General features: G+C 59.9%; 1 protein-coding gene and 1 long non-coding RNA gene across 51 annotated transcripts in view; one reads left to right on the top strand and one right to left on the bottom strand.

The window, feature by feature from the left end:
* Positions 1 to 18,096, bottom strand: part of ABLIM2 (actin binding LIM protein family member 2) — a 138,108-nt gene that overhangs the window by 86,736 nt on the left and 33,276 nt on the right. For all 50 annotated transcript variants that reach the window (XR_014812087.1, XR_014812083.1, XR_014812081.1 and 47 more), the window contains exon 2: positions 6,886 to 7,029. Coding sequence is in view for 46 of the 50 variants with exons in the window: in XM_084971396.1 (XP_084827522.1) it covers positions 6,886 to 7,029 (144 nt within the window). In the remaining 4 variants the exon portion in view is untranslated. The remainder of the gene's footprint in view (positions 1 to 6,885; positions 7,030 to 18,096) is intronic.
* On the top strand, positions 823 to 3,005 carry LOC146400285 (uncharacterized). The gene is made up of 3 exons (XR_014812088.1): positions 823 to 919; positions 1,878 to 1,963; positions 2,898 to 3,005. It is a non-coding gene; the product is annotated as an uncharacterized LOC146400285 (long non-coding RNA).

Here is an 18,096-nt window from a genome sequence, read left to right as displayed (position 1 = left end):
GGGCGGTGCCGGCTCTGAACCCTCACACCAGCCCAAGAGTGAAAACCCTTCGTTAAACACAGGCCAAGCAGACGGACCGGACGGTGTGTCCCGGGCCTCTGGAGGAGAATTCCTGCCTTTTTCTGTTCTCGCGCCTGTACCGGTTCAGCCCCTGTGGGACGGCGTGGCTCTGGCATTTGCCTCATTTTCTAATCTTCTTAAAGGTACGATGGCGTTGACTGTTTCTCGAAGGAGAAACACTGGGAGATGGATCTCGTGCCCCATTAAAATCCGAGTCTATATTGCGGAGGCTCCAGGAGACTGACTAAGACAGTTTTTCTGCCCCAAAAGCCAGGGCCACGGCCGCCCGGTCATCTCTGCTGCTCATCAGACTGTGGCTGCTCGAGTGGGTCAAGGTCAGAGCCAGGCGGTAAGCCCAGCCCTCGGCCTGCTGAAAACAGAGTCTAAATTCAGAGTCCTCACGTACAGGACGCGTCCTCACGTTCTGTTTGCCTGTCCGAGTAGCCGAGACCGCGAGGGCACCAAGCCACCGTGGGTGGCCTGGAGAGGCCCCCGCTTTGGCATCCACGTGGTCATTTCTGAGAAACCGTCGGGAGGGGGCGGGCTGTGGTGGGAAGACAGGACCACTTTCTGGAAGACCGCTTGGCACCGCCTCAAAGGACTGTGGGAGCGGCTCCAAGCCTTTGACCCAGCCGGCCCTCTCCGGGCCTCTGTCCCGAGGACGTGCCCGTGACTGTCGGCAGAGGCGGAGCTGCACAGTGCTGGCTGCAGCGTCACTAGGGCACCCCGAGCAAACAAACGCCGGGTTTAGAGACAGGCCGTCTGGGAGCGAATCCTCGCTCCTGCTGCTCCCCAGCTGTGTGACCCGGAGCAAGTGACTTCGCTTCTCTGAACCTCGGAGTGCTCATCTGTAACAGGGGTAACCACACTCATCTCATGGGGTCTTCACGAGACATCAGCGAGATGAGGCGTAGGAAGCCGATGCGGGGCTGGAACTGGCGTCCAGTTTAACAGCCCAGGGGGGGCCGGGCTCCTGAAGGAATCTGGGCAGATGCTGACATTGATGTCGAGAAACGAATGACAGGGAAGGGCTGATGCAGTCGCCTAAAGTGGAAAGATCAGGACGCAGAGGTGTGTGCATGACACCACTTCAAGTTAGAGACTCCTGCAAAGAAGCCTGGGGGGCTCCCTCCCCAGCGCGGCCGGCCATCCCCTGGGGAGGTCGGCGGAGGGACGCTCTCCGCCTGCCGGTTCCCTGGGCTTCGTACTGGTGTCTGTGAAGACAGAGCCACTGACACTAAAACACAAGGCAGGCTGAGAACTCCAGGGCGCTCGCAAGAGTCGGAGCGAGCGGGGTCAGGAGCGTGGGGACCCTGCCAGCCGGGGGCCTAGGCTCTGCTCTGCCTCGGACCCTCCGTCTCATGGGCAGTACCAGGCCCACGTCATCGGGGACTCCTTCCTGCTGTGACTCTTTGCAACTCTGCCGTGCGATCCGGGCTCAGGAGCGCCCTGCAGGGGTCGGGCTGTGCAGAGCAGGTGCCCTCGGCCGGCGGACGGGACACACCTGTCCGGAGCTTTGCCTCGTGTTCTGAGAGCCTTTGGTCGGCTTCTCATAAACGGCCCTGGGATGAAGCTGTTTTGCCCCATATTTCCTCGTCACCCCCGCCTCCCCCCATCCCCCCGCCGCCGGCCCAGACCAGTTGCAGGTGTGGCTGTTCGTGGTCCCCAGATGGGTGTGTCCTTGTGGACCAGATCTGTTTTCCTGGACAAGTTTCGAGTCGTTTGTAGCAAAGGGAACAGCGTCCATCTTCTCTTAAGGTCCTACTACGTGCTGGACGTTTGCCCCATTCTGTCTCACACGGATGCCCATTTTGCAGTGTGAAGACAGAGCTGGCTGGACTCCCAGACAATCCGAACCGGACGGCCGCTCACACTGATCTCATGGGGTTGTCACGAGAAATTGGTGAGATGGGGCGTCCTGTCCAAGCTGCCGTGGTCTCTGGCTGGGGGTCTGGCCCCCTCCCCAGCCTGCCCTGGCCTCCCCGCCTCCGCACAGCAGCGAGTGGGTCCAAGAAACCAAGTCGGACAGGACCCTCTGTGTTCTTTCTCCCTCGGCGTCACAGCCCAGGTCCCCACCAGGACCCCCTCCCCCCAGGCCTCTCCCCCACCCTCCTCACTCTGCTCCAGGTACACTGGTCTCCTGCTGACCCGGAACTTGCAGGGCACCCTGTTTTAGTGCCATTGCACTGGCTGTTCACCGTCAGGTCTTCATGCAAAGGTCACCTCCTCTGTGGAGCCTGCCCTGATTATCCAATTTAAAATAGTGGCATTCGGACTTCCCGTCGTGGTTAACGGATCCAACTAGGAACTACGAGGTTGCAGGTTCGATCTCTGGCCTTGCTCAGTGGGTTAAGGACCCGGCGTTGCCGTGAGCTGTGGTGTAGGTTACAGACGTGGCTCGGATCCCACAGAGCTGTGGCTGTGGCTGGCAGCTGCGGCTCTGATTTGACCCCCAGCCTGGGAACTTCCATATGCTACAGGTGCTATTTTATTTTATTTTGTCTTTTTCTCCTGCTCATCAGAACTCGCCAGGCCATCGCGGGATCTGCCTGGTTTAATTTCCTCTACTCTCCCTACAGACACGCTTGCTCCATTAATGGTTGCAAAGCCATCAGATCGCTGCTCTTAAAAGCTGACTTTAAAAGACAAAGGGGAGGGGACCACTGTATTTAAAAGGATTGTCTGGGAGGGCAGACCTTGGGAGCTCCATAAAAGGCATCGACGTCCAGAGACAAAAAAAAAAAAAAAAAAAAAAAAAAGACAAAACGAAATAAAATAGAGACACCCCAGCACTCCCAACCCTGTCTACCTCGCTCCTTCTCTCCCCTTCCCCGCAGCTCGCTGGCAGCATATCATCGGAGCGAAGTATTTATTCTGCGTTTAGTGGCTCTGTCTCCCTGCACTAGCACGTGATCTCCATGAGGCCAAGGACGTCTGTTTGTTCACGGATGCTTCCCAAGCGCCCAGAACACTATCTGGCACAGAGTCGATGCCCACATGGGTGTGGAGTGGAAACCAAGGCTAAGCCCCACACGAGCTGGCGGGGGCAGAGGTGGGGTTCGAACTCAGAACTTCTGGCACCAAAGCCCAAGCTTGAGGCAGCTGGGGAGGTCTGGATAATTATGTGCTTTCTCTCACAGACCTTCAGGTTTAGGTAAACCAAGGCGTGTCAAACAAGTGCCTGGTGGCAGGAACCCAACAGGCTGGCGTGTATGTTGTCTCTTGGATCAGAATCAGACACAACTGTCTTTTGGGCCAACAGACCCTGCTTTGCTGGGACTGGCAGCACACCCACCCAGGGACAAACACGCCTGGTAGTGGTCAGTCGCCCTCCCTCCATTCCTCTTTGCCAGTGAGAGTGGATGTGGGACCCAGTTCTGGCCAACGAGTCACAGGGGAAGTCCTTGGGTCTTTCAGGGAAACATTCTCTTTTCTGATCGAAGGGAGATTATCCTGCTTACCCAGTCATGCAAGGGGAGGGCAGGCTGTGTACATCTCTGCCCAGCCTCTTCCCCAGGGCTGAGCATCAACCTGTGAGGATGTGATGTTTGGTGCTTCAGCAGCCATCTTGAGGCCATGAGGAGAGGCATTGCTTATATGTCCAAGATTAGAGGAGAGAACCTGAGTCTCTGATGATCTTGTCGAGCAGTTAAATTAACCAGCTCTGAGGTGAGGACGCTACTTCCAGATTTCATGTTAAGATGATAAGTATTCATGTAATTTAAGACACCGTAAGTTGGGTCATTTTTCTGTTCCCCCAAAAGCACACTCAGTGATTTACAAACTTTGCATTTTCATGAGAGCCTAGATAAAAGATAAATCTAAGACTGTGCCATCCTCATGCTTAAAGAAACACGGTTTTTTTAAAGCTTGCAGAAAATCTTAGCTACTCTCTGTCATTCTCCTGCAGGTGAAGTGGAGATGTCACCTTGAGGACAGGGGCCTGCTGTGTCTGCTTGCTGATGTGATACCTGGCACAGAGGGAGCCTGTGGGTGGGGAGATGCATGAAGCGTCCTGGAGCCCATGGACTCCTGCCATCACCCCACTACCATGGCAGCCCGCCTCGGGCAGCCGCTGGGATGGAGGGTGAGGCCCAGGTGCCCGCTCAGCCCTGCCCGCCCAGCTGCCAAGGAAGAGGTCGCAGCCATTCCATGTCCCCTCAAGAGGCTGGAGCTCAGAGGAGGATACTGGGGGGAGGGCCACCTGGGGCAGTCCCCGCCTCTGACCAAACCCCCGGGTCACACCAGGCAACAGACTGGGCTTTGGACGTCGATGCCTTTTATGGAGCTCCCAAGGTCTGCCCTCCCAGACAATCCTTTTAAATACAGTGGTCCCCTCCCCTTTGTCTTTTAAAGTCAGCTTTTAAAAGCAGCGATCTGATGGCTTTGCAACCATTAACGGAGCAAGCGTGTCTGTAGGGAGAGTAGAGGAAATTAAACCAGGCAGATCCCGCAATGGCCTGGCAAGGTCTGATGAGCAGGAGAAAAGCATCAGGCAGGCCCAGCCAGGGCCTCAGGTCATGCCCTCCCTGGGAAAGGTCCCCTGGCATGATGTAGTCCTGTGGCCTCAAGGCCCATGGCAGGGGCACAGCATCATGGGCAAGGCTGGGCCATGCTCCTGTTTCTGGAAATGCTGGGATGCACCACTTCCACCCCCGCCTCAGAATGAGGGCCTAGACCCTTCCACCGCAGGGTCGTGGGGCCAGGCAGGGGGCTGGCTGGGCTCATCGCCTTCGCCTGATGACCAGTCCCCGAGGGCCTCCAGGTCTCCAGGCTGGACTCTGACGTCCTCAGGGCCCGGGGGCATCAGGGCCATTTCTGGGGTGTCCCCTTCTGCAGCTGAAACACCCAGGCCAGTGGCCCTCAATGCAGAGCCTGTGACCTAACGTGGCCACAGCCCCAGCTGCTACAGGGGGCAGGGGGGCGCTTTACTGCTTTCCCCCCATTCCCCCCGCCCAGGGGGTGCCTCCACGGAACCAGGGATGGAAGATCCTCGCTCAGGGGCCCTGGGATCAAGCCCTGGACACGCTCTGGCATCTCCAGGCCTCGCTGCCCCTGGAGTGGACATGCCCACGTCCCTCGCAGGGCTGTTGGGTCAGGGGGCAGAGCTGAGGCTCATGGCAAGGGCTCCCCAGGTCACATCAGCAGCTCCCACAGGTGACACCAGGTGAGTCCCACATCACCTAGTTCCTCGATGTTGAGTGGGGACAAGGCCACGGCCCCCCAGGACGGAGGACCTTGGAAGACACACTCGGAGAGCACCGGCCACACGGCAAGTGCTCAGCAGAGGAGAGAAGGCGGGGGGCTGCCCCAGCTGTGGCCCCGGGCAGGACCAGTGGGTTCCCTGGTGGCCCCGAGGCTCGGCCTCCATCCCTGGCCCGGGCTGCGCTCACACCCTGTGACCGCCCCACCCTGAGCGCAGCCCGGCTGCCCCTCTTTCTGCGGCTGAAGTTGGAGCTGAAACACCACCTCCCTGGCGCAGCCTCTTCTGGAAGCTCCCAGATCCCTCCCAGGGCCTCCTCCCCAGCTCTCAGCTCTGTTTCCACCAGCAGCAGCCAACCTTTCCAGCCCAGCCGGGAGTCTGCCCTCCTCATCAAAGCTGAGTTTCCTGCCTCCCTACTGAGCGCATCCGAACGCCAGCCTGGCACACAGTAGGGCCTCCTTAGACCCTCTGTGGGCTGAGGGGACGCGGGAAGTTTAACACACGAAGTGCTGATAAAGATCGAGTTGCTCAAGTCAATACACGCGGCAATCGTCCCACCTTCACCCTCCACGCTGGGCATCAGGGCTCATACGCGAATATCCCCGAAGCTCTGGGTGTCGGTCCAAACCCACGGGAAAGCGGGCTGTGAAGACACTGCTCGCTGCCCAGAGAAAGGCCAGGCGTAAGGCAGAGCGGCGAACAGAATTCCTTAAGACAGCAACGCTCCGGGTTTGTCAAACTTTGACTCACTCTTCCTTCCCCCCAGGCGCCACTTTTCATATATTTTCAGGAAACTACATGCAAATACTCGAAACCCCACTTCGCACAATAGAACACGTGCTGAGTTTAGGGGCGGGGGCAGGCTGGCGGCTCCCATCAAAGGCCGGCTCAGTAGAGGGATTTCACGGGATTTAGCTGTTTCACTTCTAACCTTTTCGGTATGAGTTAAGCGTATTACTTATGGTGTTTTGTTTTTTTTTTTTAAATAATCAGAGAAAAAGCCATTGTCATTTGGAGTGCATGGTAATGGTTCTCAGTCCTTCCCGGAGGTGGGAGGTGCCCGGGTTAGTGGCCCAGCTCAGGTCCAACCACCCCGTGTGCCGAGGCCATACCACCTGCAATGGCCGGGAGCTCCCTGGTGGTCTAGTGGTTAGGACTTTGGAGCTTTCGCTGCTGCGGCCCAGGTTTGCTCCCCCGTCTGGGAACTAAGATCTCACATCAAGCGACGGCACACCGTGCCCCGCACCCCCAAAAAGACTGAGACCAGCAATGGCCATTTCCTGCCTGGCTACGGGGCCCAGGTGGCCACTTGGCTCTGGCCAGTGGACCTGAACACGCCCGGGCGCTGCTGCAGCTCATCAGGGACATTCGCTGGGACTTCATCCTATGACTCGCCCTCTTGGGCAGGTGCCCTGGTCACCCGCCTAAGGGACACGGGCCACACTGAAACGATCCCGCTGTGGTAGGAAGGTTCGGGATCAGTTTTTCCAATGCCCCAGATCTAAGGGGCTGCCGGAGACACTGGAGGGCCCAGAAGCGCAGCCCCGAGGCAGGCCCTGCCCTCCCCCTGCCCCCCACCCCCCCGTGGGGCCGGCCCCCCCGAAGCGGGCCGGGGTGCTCACCTTTGCAGACGAAGCACTGGATGTGGAAGTACTTGCTCTGCACCCGCAGCACCTCCCCCCTGCACACGCCCCCGCAGGTGTTACACAGGATCGCCGAGCCGGGCGGCTTCTCCAGGGCGCCGGGAGCGGCCTGCGGCTCCGACACTGTGGGGAGGAAGGAGCCACGTTAAAGGGGGGATGCGCCAGGCACAGCTGAGCACAGCAGCGGCGGCGGTGCCAGGACTCGGGGCCACCCCCCACACCGGGCACAACCCAGAGGGCATGGGGGGGCCCCATGGTGGTTGGGTGATGTGAGACCCCGACAGCAGTCCTGTCGCCCCCACCGCGTGCACACCTCCCAAAGGACAGCCGGCCCCCTGCTGCCTTGACCTGGCACGACCTTGGCCCTCGAAGGCCTCAGAGGCCAGGCACCCCTGGTGAGCTGCAGCTGAACCCAGGGCCTCTCTTCTGCAAGTACAATAACCGCATCCACTGTGAGCTCGCTCTGGTCCCCTCTGTACCCTGGGGACATGGACCTGAATATTTATCACTGTCCCCCTTAAAGCCGCCATGACCTAGGAGGGCTCAGGAGGTGCCATCTGCAGGGATGGCTCAGGGTGAGTCAAAGGGCCCGACTGTGGGGCTCCTGGGGTCTGGCCAGGGCCAGGCGCTCGTCACCCGCCTCCTCCAAGAGCCCTACAGAGGGCGCTGCAGGACGCTGGAGGGCACCGCTGGTCTGCCCTGGGGGGGCTCCAGCCCAATGGTGGTGACAGCCAGGTGACAGAGCTGTGGTCGGGGGACGCCCGGGGCTGGGGACCAGCTCCCCCCAGTCGAGTCACTTGAAGCACGAGGAGGAAGCAGAGCTGCCCAAGAAGGTCACCCGGGCCGCCCCCTTCTGGCCACTCCCCAGCCCCCGTCAGGCACCCTGAGCCCCCCTTTCTCCCCTGGGACGCTTGCCCCTCCTCTGCCCGCCTCTGGGTCCCTGCCGAGCGCAATGACAGAGGCCGACCCCCTGCTCAGCCAGCTCGGAGCCGACAGCCTTGCTTTCGGAGGGAGGGTCTCTGCCTGGATCCACTTCATCTAATGCCACCTCCTGACGTGGTCTGGGGCCCCCGCCCTGCGGCAGGGGCAAGGACAGGGCGCAGGGGGCGTACTCGGGCGACCCAGGCGGCAGGAGGGAGCGGGGCCGGAGGGCGAGGCGGCAGAAGACAGCAATGAGCTGGTCCCCCCCAGAGACCCTCCAGGGCGTCACGCAGAAGGAAGAGGCCGGGGCACTGATCCCGCTCCTACCCCCCGGGCGAGGGTCGCCCCAGAGCAGAACTCGGGCCTCCTCTTCAGGGCTGCCCGGGTCTGGGCTGAATGGGTTCCAGGTTTCACAGAGGCCCGGGGCTCGGAAGCCAGGCAGCTGCAGGCGCCCGAGGCAGGGGCTCTGCAGGCTGGGCAGCTGCCCACCTGGCTGCCGCTGGAGCCCCGGGGGCCCCAGGGAGGCTCTGCGAGCCCAGGAGACCCCCGCCTGGGTGCCCCGGGTACACCAGGCTGCATTGGAGTGTTAAGTGTGTTCACACACACACAGACACGCACAGAGACACACACAAAGACACACATGGACACACACACAGAGACACATAAACACATCCACACCATACACAGAGACACAGACACACACATACACAGAGATACACAAATAGAGATACACATACATACAGATAGTCATACACAGACACAGATACATAGACACACAAACACACATACAGACAGACACAGAGACAGACACATAGATATAAATACAGACACATACACACAGACACACAAACACACACAGACACAAATACGCACACACACACGTTGACACAGTGGCTTTAACACCAGCATTGATGGAGTGTCAGGCCTGGAAGGTCTCCTCATTCTTATAAAAACAGCAGAGGTGGATTCAGACAGCACCTTTCTCCATCCAGGCTCTAGCCTGCCCCCCAGGCCCCCAGGCCCCCAGGCTCCAGGCCCCCAGGCTCCAGGCCCCCGGCCGGGCAGCCCCCAGTCTGGCAGCCTCTGGTCCGCAGAGCAGGGTGCCCCTTGGCAGACATGCCCACGGTGGCAGTTGGACTGTGGGCGGCACAGAGGAGGCCTGGGCCACGCTGGGGAGGTGAGGGCTGTGGAGAGGAGGCGCCAAAGATCCCAAGGGTAGCAGGTGCCAGCTGTTGGGGACAAGAGGCACACTGCCTGGAGAAGGAGGGGCAGGAAAGGAGACAACTGGCATAAAAGGTAATTCTGCATCGCCCTGGGCACCCTAGGCCCCGTGCCAAGGCCTGCCTTGCGTTTCCAGAGGCATCAAGAAACCAAAGAGCCACCTGGACAGTGCTGAGCCCAGCGAGGGCAGCAGGGCAAGGGATGCCATCCTGGGAGCTGTGGTGACAGGTGACATTTCCCCTCTGGCTTCAGTGTCAACAGTAGGCTTGACCTGAGCTCTTTTTTCCCTTCAATAGTCGCAGAAACCACCTCCTCTGGTACCTAATAAAGTTGGTGGGAGGGGCAACGAGTGAGGATGTGTCCTGGGCTGGAACCGAAGAACCCCCGCCCCCATGCGAAGAAAAGAGCCACGGCCTCGAGGTTGGAAACCGCAGCCAGAGCCAGCCCACGGCTGTGCGCGGCCTGGGACCACCCAGGGTTCACGGGGCTGGCAGGCTCCTGAGCCACCCTGTCCACATCTGAGGCTCCATCGAGATTTCCGGGGGTGGGGGGTGGGGTACAGAGATTTCCAGCACTGTTATCTTCTCAGCCATCGGGCACGCCAAGGACATTGCGCCTCACGTCCCCACGACTTGACAGGCAAGGTCCTACACCACTGGGATCTGGCTCAAACCTAGGAAGAGGGAAACAGCAAACCACCCACGCCGGGGATCAGCGTCAGAGCCCTGGGGGCAGAGGGCCAGGTGCAGCCCAGCTGCGCCTCCTACATGCACTGATCTGGAACCCACAGCTGTCTGGCCGTCTGTCCATCCGCCACCCACCCTCGGCTCACATCACCTGGCCCAGGGGATGCGAGGACAGGGGCAGAAATGTTTGCCTCGCAAGCAGCCCAGGGGCCAGCAAACCATAAGTGGTCAACAGACAAGAGCCACTGTCATTTTCAGGAACACGCAGCCTGATAGGACCACTCTCCTGGTGATTGGAAATCTATTTGGTTTGGGGGAAAGCTGCTTGTAAGAGGAAGGGTTTCTGTGGGAGCATCACCTCCGGCCCCCTGGGGCATCCTCTCAAACCTGCGCCACCTCCAGGAGGCAGGGTGAGAGCGGCTGCTGCCCTCTGGTGGTGGGAGGCAGACACTGCACAGTGAGGACGGTTGCCGGTCCGCGTAGGTACCACCTGCACAGGTGTTCCCTCCAGCCCACATCTGCCCGCTTGGACCTGGGATCACGGCGCGAGATCTGAGCCTATGGATTTGAGGTGCGGGCCTTTTACCCCTCAAGAGGGACTCATTCCTCACACCTCCCGCAGCTGCCCGATTAGGAGGAGAAGCCTTCCCCTGCAGGCTGACTGCACGTGCACGCGTGAGCGCGCGCGCACACACACACACACACACACACAAACACACACATGCTTTGGAAAGGGAACTGGTCCTCATAGCAGCTGGCAGAGTAAGTGCCATGGTCGCTGCTGCCGCCTCTGTTCAGCGAGTGGACAGAGGCCGGGAGACACAGCCCAGCTGGTAGGGCAGCCACAGCAAGAGGGACCCTGGCACTGGCAGGACAAGAGGGGAAGGGGCCCCAAACAGGGCTGGGGCGGCTCTGGCCAGAGCTCACGCCACAGGAGAGAACTATCAAGAGACGAGCTCTGGAGCCAGGAAAATACCCGGAGCGACCTCAGCTGCATGTTCCTAAGTGAGAGAAGCCAGTCTGAAAAGGCTACCCGTTGTGTGATTGCACGTCTGTGGCATTAGAGGAAAGGCAACACCACGGGGACAGTAAAAGATGAGAAGTCGGTGCGGGTCGGAAGAGGGATGAAGAGCTGGAGTCGGGGGCGTCTTAGGGCAGTTAAACAAGTCCGTGTGACACCGTGATGGCGAATAATGGTGAATACGCATCTGTCCACACCCAGAAAACACACCGCACCAAGACGTCCCCCTGTGTCTGCTGCGGACTTTGCTTCATCATAATATATCAAAACAGGTTCCTCAATCGCAACTAATGTGACAGACACACCCCTACACCGTTGGAACACGCACAGTGACGACGGAGCTGGGGGTTGGGGTGGGGTGTTTCGGGGAGCTCCCTGCGCATGCTCAATTTTTCTATGAACTGAAAACTGCTCTAAGAAATAAAGTCTATTACAAAACGTAAAAGAGAGGAACAGAGCAAACTACTCCAACCCAACCCTGAACACAGCAGGCTCATTTCTCTTCAGTTTCAGGAACGGCTCTAACATTTGGTTTAACAAGTCCCTGACGGCGATAATAACAGAACACAAAGTCAAGGCGAAAGGATCAACCACGCGGGGCCGTGACCGTGAAGTCGCAGCAGGGGGAGCCGTGCTGGGAATAAAAGAACATTCCTGGTACTATCAACACAGATCCGGAGGTCCCGGCGTGGCGCAGTGGTTAATGAATCCGACTGGGAACCATGAGGTTGCAGGTTTGATCCCTGGCCTCGCTCAGTGGGTTAAGGATCCGGCGTTGCCGTGAGCTGTGATGTAGGTTGCAGACGCGGCTCAGATCCTGGGTGGCCTGTGGCTGTGGTGTAGATCAGCGGCGATGGCTCCGATTAGACCCCTAGCCTGGGAACCTCCATATGCCACGGGAGCAGCCCTAGAAAAGGCAAAAAGACGAAAAAAAAAAAAAAAACCCACAGATCCCAGGTGTACCGTGGCATCCTCGGATCTGACTTGGCAGTGGCTGTGACTCCTCCCCTCTCACCCCTCTGGGAACAATCCTTGTCTGCCACCAGGAACAGGGCCTGGAGGAGCCAGGACAACAGTCAGCGAGGCTGGGTTGGAACCCACCGAGCCGGGACAGCTGCGTGACCTTGGGAGCTGACTCAGCCCCCAGAAGCCTCTGAGCTCATGCCTATACTGTGCAGCCCGGTCCCTGGGGCCTCGTTTAGAATCCAGAGAAGAGGAGGAAGCCTGGCGTGTAATGCTGACAGGTGTCGGTGACCAGCGGCTGCCAACTTGGTCCTCCTGGGTCTCCAGGCGAACCGGGACGGTGGCGGGGGAGGGGACTGTGAGCTCCTGGGGCCACACCTCCGCTCACGCTCCAGCTTCATCAGTTTGGCCTTCTGGCTTTGGCCCAAGGTGGTAGGGTGGCTGGGTGGGCGAGCAGGAAGGGGACAGCCTGCACTGACCCCAGCTGTGTGCCCCCCTGGCTAGGCCACCTCACGGGGCCTCAGTTTCCCCTTCTATAAAGTCGGGACAACGATTCCCAAACACGAGACCCTTGTGCGAATCCGATGAAAACACGTGTGAAGCCAGCGACCAGCCGGGCACCTGAAGGGCACTGGTGACAAAGGCACGCCCTCCACAGAACGGCTGATGGCCACCCTGGGGCTGGCGGGGGCTTCTGCCCACCAGTCCTATGCTCACAGCGGGACCCACCCAGACCCAGCACGGGGCCTTGCTGGCCCTCAGCTTGGGGAGCAGGCATGGCGGCTGAACCCCACAAGGGCCACTGCCAATGTCGAGGTCAAACTCTCAGCTCCCGTCCATCCAGGTCGACCCCCAGGACATGGGGCGAGAGCGTCAGGTGGCTCATGGGTTTCTTTACTCTGATAATTGGGCCCAAGACCCCCCAGGGAGCTGGGGGAGCCCCCTTCCAGCCGGTTCACCCACCAAACTGTCTGCTCTCCCCTTCGCTCTGCTGGCACAGACCAGCCCAGGGCAATTCCCCACTTTGTTCATAGAAATTCACCAACCCGACATCACTCAAGACGCACAACCAAAGGCGCCTGTTTTCCCGTCATGGGGCCTGGGAGCCACCTGCGATGCCGCTTGAGCACATGGCGCTGTCGCCCTCTGTGCGATCCTCCTTATCCAGGGAGCCCCTTCTCCTGCCCCGGAGCAACCGCCCTGACCTTCACGGCGCCTGAAAGGTGGGAAGCCACTGCAAGTCACCTCCGCTTCACCCTGAAAGCCAAAGCGCGCCAACTCCAAACACCGATCAACAAAGCTCTTCTTTGCGGTTCATTCATCCGTTTACCGACAAGTGCCTGAGGACCTACTGTGTGCCCGGATTCTGCAGGACCAAAACAGACGCAGTCCTGGCCCCAGCCCTCGTTGGGTCCACACCGCGCCCCAAGGGAACAGCCTGTCACCCCATTTTACGGATGAGGATACAGAGGCTTGGAGACCTGCGGGACTTTCCCGAAGCCACACGGCTGCATCAGGGACACGGCTGCGGACCCCACTCAGGTGTCTGGCACCACCATCCCCTTGGCCACCTGCTGGTCTGCAAGTCCCAAAGCAGGGGCTCGCTCACTCACCAAACAGGAGCAGAGGAGCTGGTGGGCATCTGGGGGGTGGGGGGCACGAGTGTGCACACTGGCCAGGCGCCAGAGTGCCAGGTGGCAGGAGAGGGGACACGAGGGGCCCAGGGAGCGGGGGCAGGTGGCAGGTGCCTCTTTTGTCCCAGTGGCTCCTCTCACCCCCCAGGCATCAAAGCGCACATCCTTCTCCAATCCTGGGGGACGTTTTCGACTGTTTATCTCCCTCTCTCCAAGGCTCACAATGATTCCTGTCCCTGGTTTAACACTGGCCTCGAGCAGGCACGCCTGGCCTGGCCAAAGACCAACAGCCCTCGTTCGGCTCGTTTTCCAGGGTTTGCTCTAGAGGTAAATCCACCTTGATACCGGGACGGGGAAGCCCCCTGCGTCCCTGGGGTTCTAATTGGAACCCGAGCCCCATCCGCCGTGACGAGTCTGTACAGCCCTCCACTCTGCAAACAGCTGTTTGTCTTTTGCAAACAGCCGGCTTGGAGCGTCCACATTTTATGACTCTGTTCTGATACTGAACACGCTTTATAAGTTCATGCCTCACCCCTCTCCTGGGGCTCCAATCTGCCCAGAGCAGGCCCGGGGCGCACAGGTCTCACCTTCCCTCTCAGGCTCTTCTTTCTAACTGTGCCAATGAACCGAGGACCATGGGAAGAGGCACAGGGCTGTGGGCAGCAGGGAGGTGAACTCTGCAGTCAGGGAGGGCTTCCGGGAGGAGGTGGCACAAGATGGGCAGGTACCTTCCAGGAGGGCGGAAGCACACATCACTGTGCGCGTCTCCATCTCAGCACCGACCGTGTTGGGTGGTCCTTGGCCCTCTGCATCCCTGGCTTGAAGCCCCCTGGGGCCAAGGGCCAGATCTGAAGAGTCTGTCTCTCTGGGGCCGGGTACCTCTGGAGACCGTGAGATGCACTCAGCCGGGCTTGGCTGGGAGAGGACGGCTCTCATGCACCACAAGCATCCTTGCCACCAGCGTGCCCTCTAGCACAGGCATTTCTCTAGACTGGTTCTCTAAATATGGAGCTACTGGCACCAAAGCCTTAGGAGGACCCGTCTCCACTGCCCACAGGACACTCTACAGGCCGTGCCTGGTTCGGGAATGGGCCCGGCCTCTCCAGCTGCCTCCCAAGCCTTGTGTGTTGGACACTCAAGTCAAATCGCAGGGGCGCACTCCCACCTAACCTACCTAAGGGCTGACTGCTGATTATCACAGGAGCCAGAAGGGGCTCTCTGAGCTGGCCCCCTCTCGCCAAGGCCATCGGTGGCCTGGCCCAGCAAGCCAGCCGCGAGGGCCGAGGGCTGTTCCCGCACAGCCAGGCCTGTCTGTCTCCTCAAGCACATCATTCATCGGCTCTCCGTCCAGTGAAGATGCCGTGGCACCCGCTCCTGGCCAAGGTCGGGCTGGCATGAGGCCAAGGGCGAGGCAGACATAGCTGCCACCCCGATGAGCTCACGCTCAAGGGTGCAGAGATGGGGGTGGACATAGAAGCCCCATGCAGGAAGCCCCTCACACCGACACCTGGACCCCAGGCACGGGGCCGTTCATCCTGGGACCCACCCACATGCCTGTTACAGTAATTACGAGCAAACAGCGGGGACCCCACCAGGATGTTATCTACGCATGAAGCTGTTCGCCCTCTTCCAATTCCCAGCAAGTGTGGTCTCTGGTTCTTCAAAGGAGCCAAGCGTCTCATCTGAGTCCTGGACCTGCCCCGTGGCCAGACTGCAGCTCACCGGGGCCAGCGATCAGCTCTGCTCTGCCTGGGGTCTAAGAAGTGGGCTCAGGGCTTCAGCACCAGTGTCTGCAGAGGGAGCTGATTATGGGGCCAACTGTACTTTCAAAGACGGCCGAAGCCCAGCCCCCCACAGGCTCCGCTCCAATACGGCTTTGACATTGCTCTCCCTAAGCGGGGGGGTCTGAGTCCTTCCCCCGAACCTGCGTGCACCTCTGCCACTGCCCAACCCCCAGAATATGGTGGAAACAGCACCACACGGCTTCTGATTCAAATCCCAACGCCACAGACTCTGCCCGGCCCTCGCAGGGCACTAATGCGGGGAACCCAGCCGCCAATTCTGCGAGGAAGCCCTGATACATCCTCCAGCCAGGGCTCCTCCAGAGATTCCAGTCCCCGGGCCTTGAGTCACCCCAGCCTTTCAGTCCTCCCAGCTGAAACCACAGACGCTGTGGAAAAGAGAGAAAAGGTCCCCGCTGTGCCCGTTCTGAGTCTCTGACCCTCCGAACCAGTGAGGGGACGGAACGATTGTTCGAGGCCGTGAAGATCGGGGGTGGGGGTTACACGGGCAGAGGAAATCCGAATGCCACCCCAACCCCACCCAGGCGGTCCCTCCCACGTCTGTACGGGGCCTCCCTCCCACCTCTGCACCCGCCCTGCCTGAGGTTTGCTCCACGGACTGTAAACTCACTGTCCCCACAGCCAAAGTCCCACGAGGAGGCGCCTACCACTTTGATCCAGTACAGGAAGAGCCTGAAACTTGGGGGTGACCTTGCTTGGAGTTCTCACAGCCACCCCGGGAGGTGATGTTTTCATGCCCATTTGGCAGAGTTAGAAACTGAGCTCAGCGGGGTCAACTAACCAGCCCAAAGCCACACAGCCAGGAGGGGCAGAGCTACTATTCAACCCCACGTCTGTCTCCCTCCTGCTACTCTGCACTCCCCGCAAGGCAGCCGAAGCTCCCCGCCCCCCGCAGCAGGTGCGCCCACCAAAGCTGTCCCCACTGAAGCCCCACCCACCCAAGCCCCACCCACCGAAGCCCCACCCACCGAGGCTCCACCAAATGAAGCCCACCCACAGCTGGCTCCGCCCATGAAGGCTCCACCCACCAGCAGCCGCAACTGGGCTCCACCCACCTCCCCTAGCTCTTCAAGCCAGTTTCTCTGGTGCTGGGATCTCTTTGCTCCCTGCAGGCATGACCCAGCAGCTCTGAGATCTCTTCGCACTGGGAGGAGTTTTATTTTTCTGGGTCTGGTTCCAGAAACTGGCCCTGCCTGCTCCAAATTCAACCAGGGTCATTCTAGCCAGTTCCCACGCGGATATCTCACCTAAATCCCCCAGGCGCCTGGGGCCCAGCAGCTCGCTCTGGGGAGAGATGCCAGGTTAGACCGCAGGGCAGCTGTCCCCGGCCCCCGTGACCAAGGGCAGAGCTCAGGTGAAATCCAGCTTCATGCAGGGACCCCTACAGCCAGACATGATAACCCCACAGTGACCAGGAAGAAGAGCCACTGTGGATTCCCTGGAGGCTTGCTCAGTCCACAGTGAGGGCAACAGGAGGCCAGCTCAGGCAGCTCTGGGCCAAGGGCTCTGGGTGGCCATTCACCCTGGGCCACGCCTGTAATCTATACAGGGTGGGCATAGCTGCACCATGCTCTGTGATGAGTGGGGCTCAGACAGTGCAGGCAGGGAGCAGACACCAAGCCAGGCACAGAGCAGAAGCTCACCCAGGGTTCCCAGGGTCCAAGGACACTGACCTGATGGCCAGTAAGTCTTGGGAAACATGGGTACACACAGCTACACTTAGGTCCAAGGCCTCCTGAAACCCTGAGCAGGAGAGGCTGCTGGGCATCGTTCGTGTGCCACAGTCCTAGGGAGGCCCCGTCCTACTGGACAGGAGGGCGCAGCCCCCTCCCCCACAGAGCCCAACGTCTAAGCTGAGTCATCCGCTACTGCCTCAAGTGGCAGGGAAGTTCTCCATTTTGACCCAGTGGGACAGTGTCCTTTTGAGCGCCATGGCGTTCACACCAAGGGGACAGTCAGGGCAATGGAGCCCCCAAACAGCTTTCCAAGTGGCAGATCAGGGAGGGGCCTTGCGCATAAGCACACGCAGGCCCCTGCCCTGCTCAATAACCTTCCGTGGTTCCCTTGGGCCCGCAGAACACATCTCAGCCCCCAGAGCCACCACCAAGCCTCCACCCCAGCGCCCACGCGGTTCCCCGACTTATCTCCCACTGTTCCCAGGATCCCAGGCTCTCCTGAAGCCATCCTCAGGGGTCCCAGCACCAGCCTTGGCTCCCACTGTCCCCCCGGGTATCTGCCACCTCCACCTGAGAAAACCCAGTTCATCCCTCAAGGCCCCACCCCGCACCTCCTCTGTCTCCATCCCCGTGTGCTGAGCGCCTCCCACCCCACGGTGGCCTGGTAGGAACATGCACCTGTTTTACAGGTGTGGAAACCAAGGCACGGCAGTCTGATGGAAACTGCCCATCGTCCCCCTGGGCCACTGGCTGTGTGACCTTGAACAAGTCAGGTCTCTCTCTGAGATGGTGACAGGTGGTGCTCGGGGCTGGAGGTTCCTGCCTGCTGGCCGGGTCTCCTAAAGATCCGTGCTGGACAGGGAGCAAATGACCCCACCCACCTGGGAGCCTCAGTTTGGGGTTTGTTTTCTTTTTGTCTTTTCTAGGGCTGCTCCCGAGGCATATGGAGGTTCCCAGGCTAGGGGTCCAATCGGAGCTGCAGCTGCCGGCCTACACCAGATCCACAGCAACGCGGGATCCGAGCCGCATCTGTGACCTACACCACAGTTCAGGCAACGCTGGATCCTTAACCCACTGAGCGAGGCCAGGGATCAAACCCACAATCTCATGGTTCCTAGTCGGATTCGTTAACCACTGTGCCAGGACGGGATCTCCTGTTTGGGTGTTAAATCCAGGTCCCCCTGCCCACAGGACCCCAAGATGCCCCATGAGCAGAGATGGCGAGACTTGCATGAGGTTAAACTCTCCCCACTGAGAGAGGCCGAC

The sequence above is a fragment of the Sus scrofa genome, chromosome 8 (assembly GCF_054392235.1).
Source record: "Sus scrofa isolate SSC_HxYL_T2T_F1_AM1 chromosome 8, Sscrofa_HxYL_maternal_Yorkshire_Landrace_v2.0, whole genome shotgun sequence".
NCBI classification, from domain to species: Eukaryota; Metazoa; Chordata; class Mammalia; order Artiodactyla; family Suidae; genus Sus; species Sus scrofa.
Note: the sequence above shows the minus strand (reverse complement) of the source record. Positions and strands in the feature narration are given on the sequence as shown.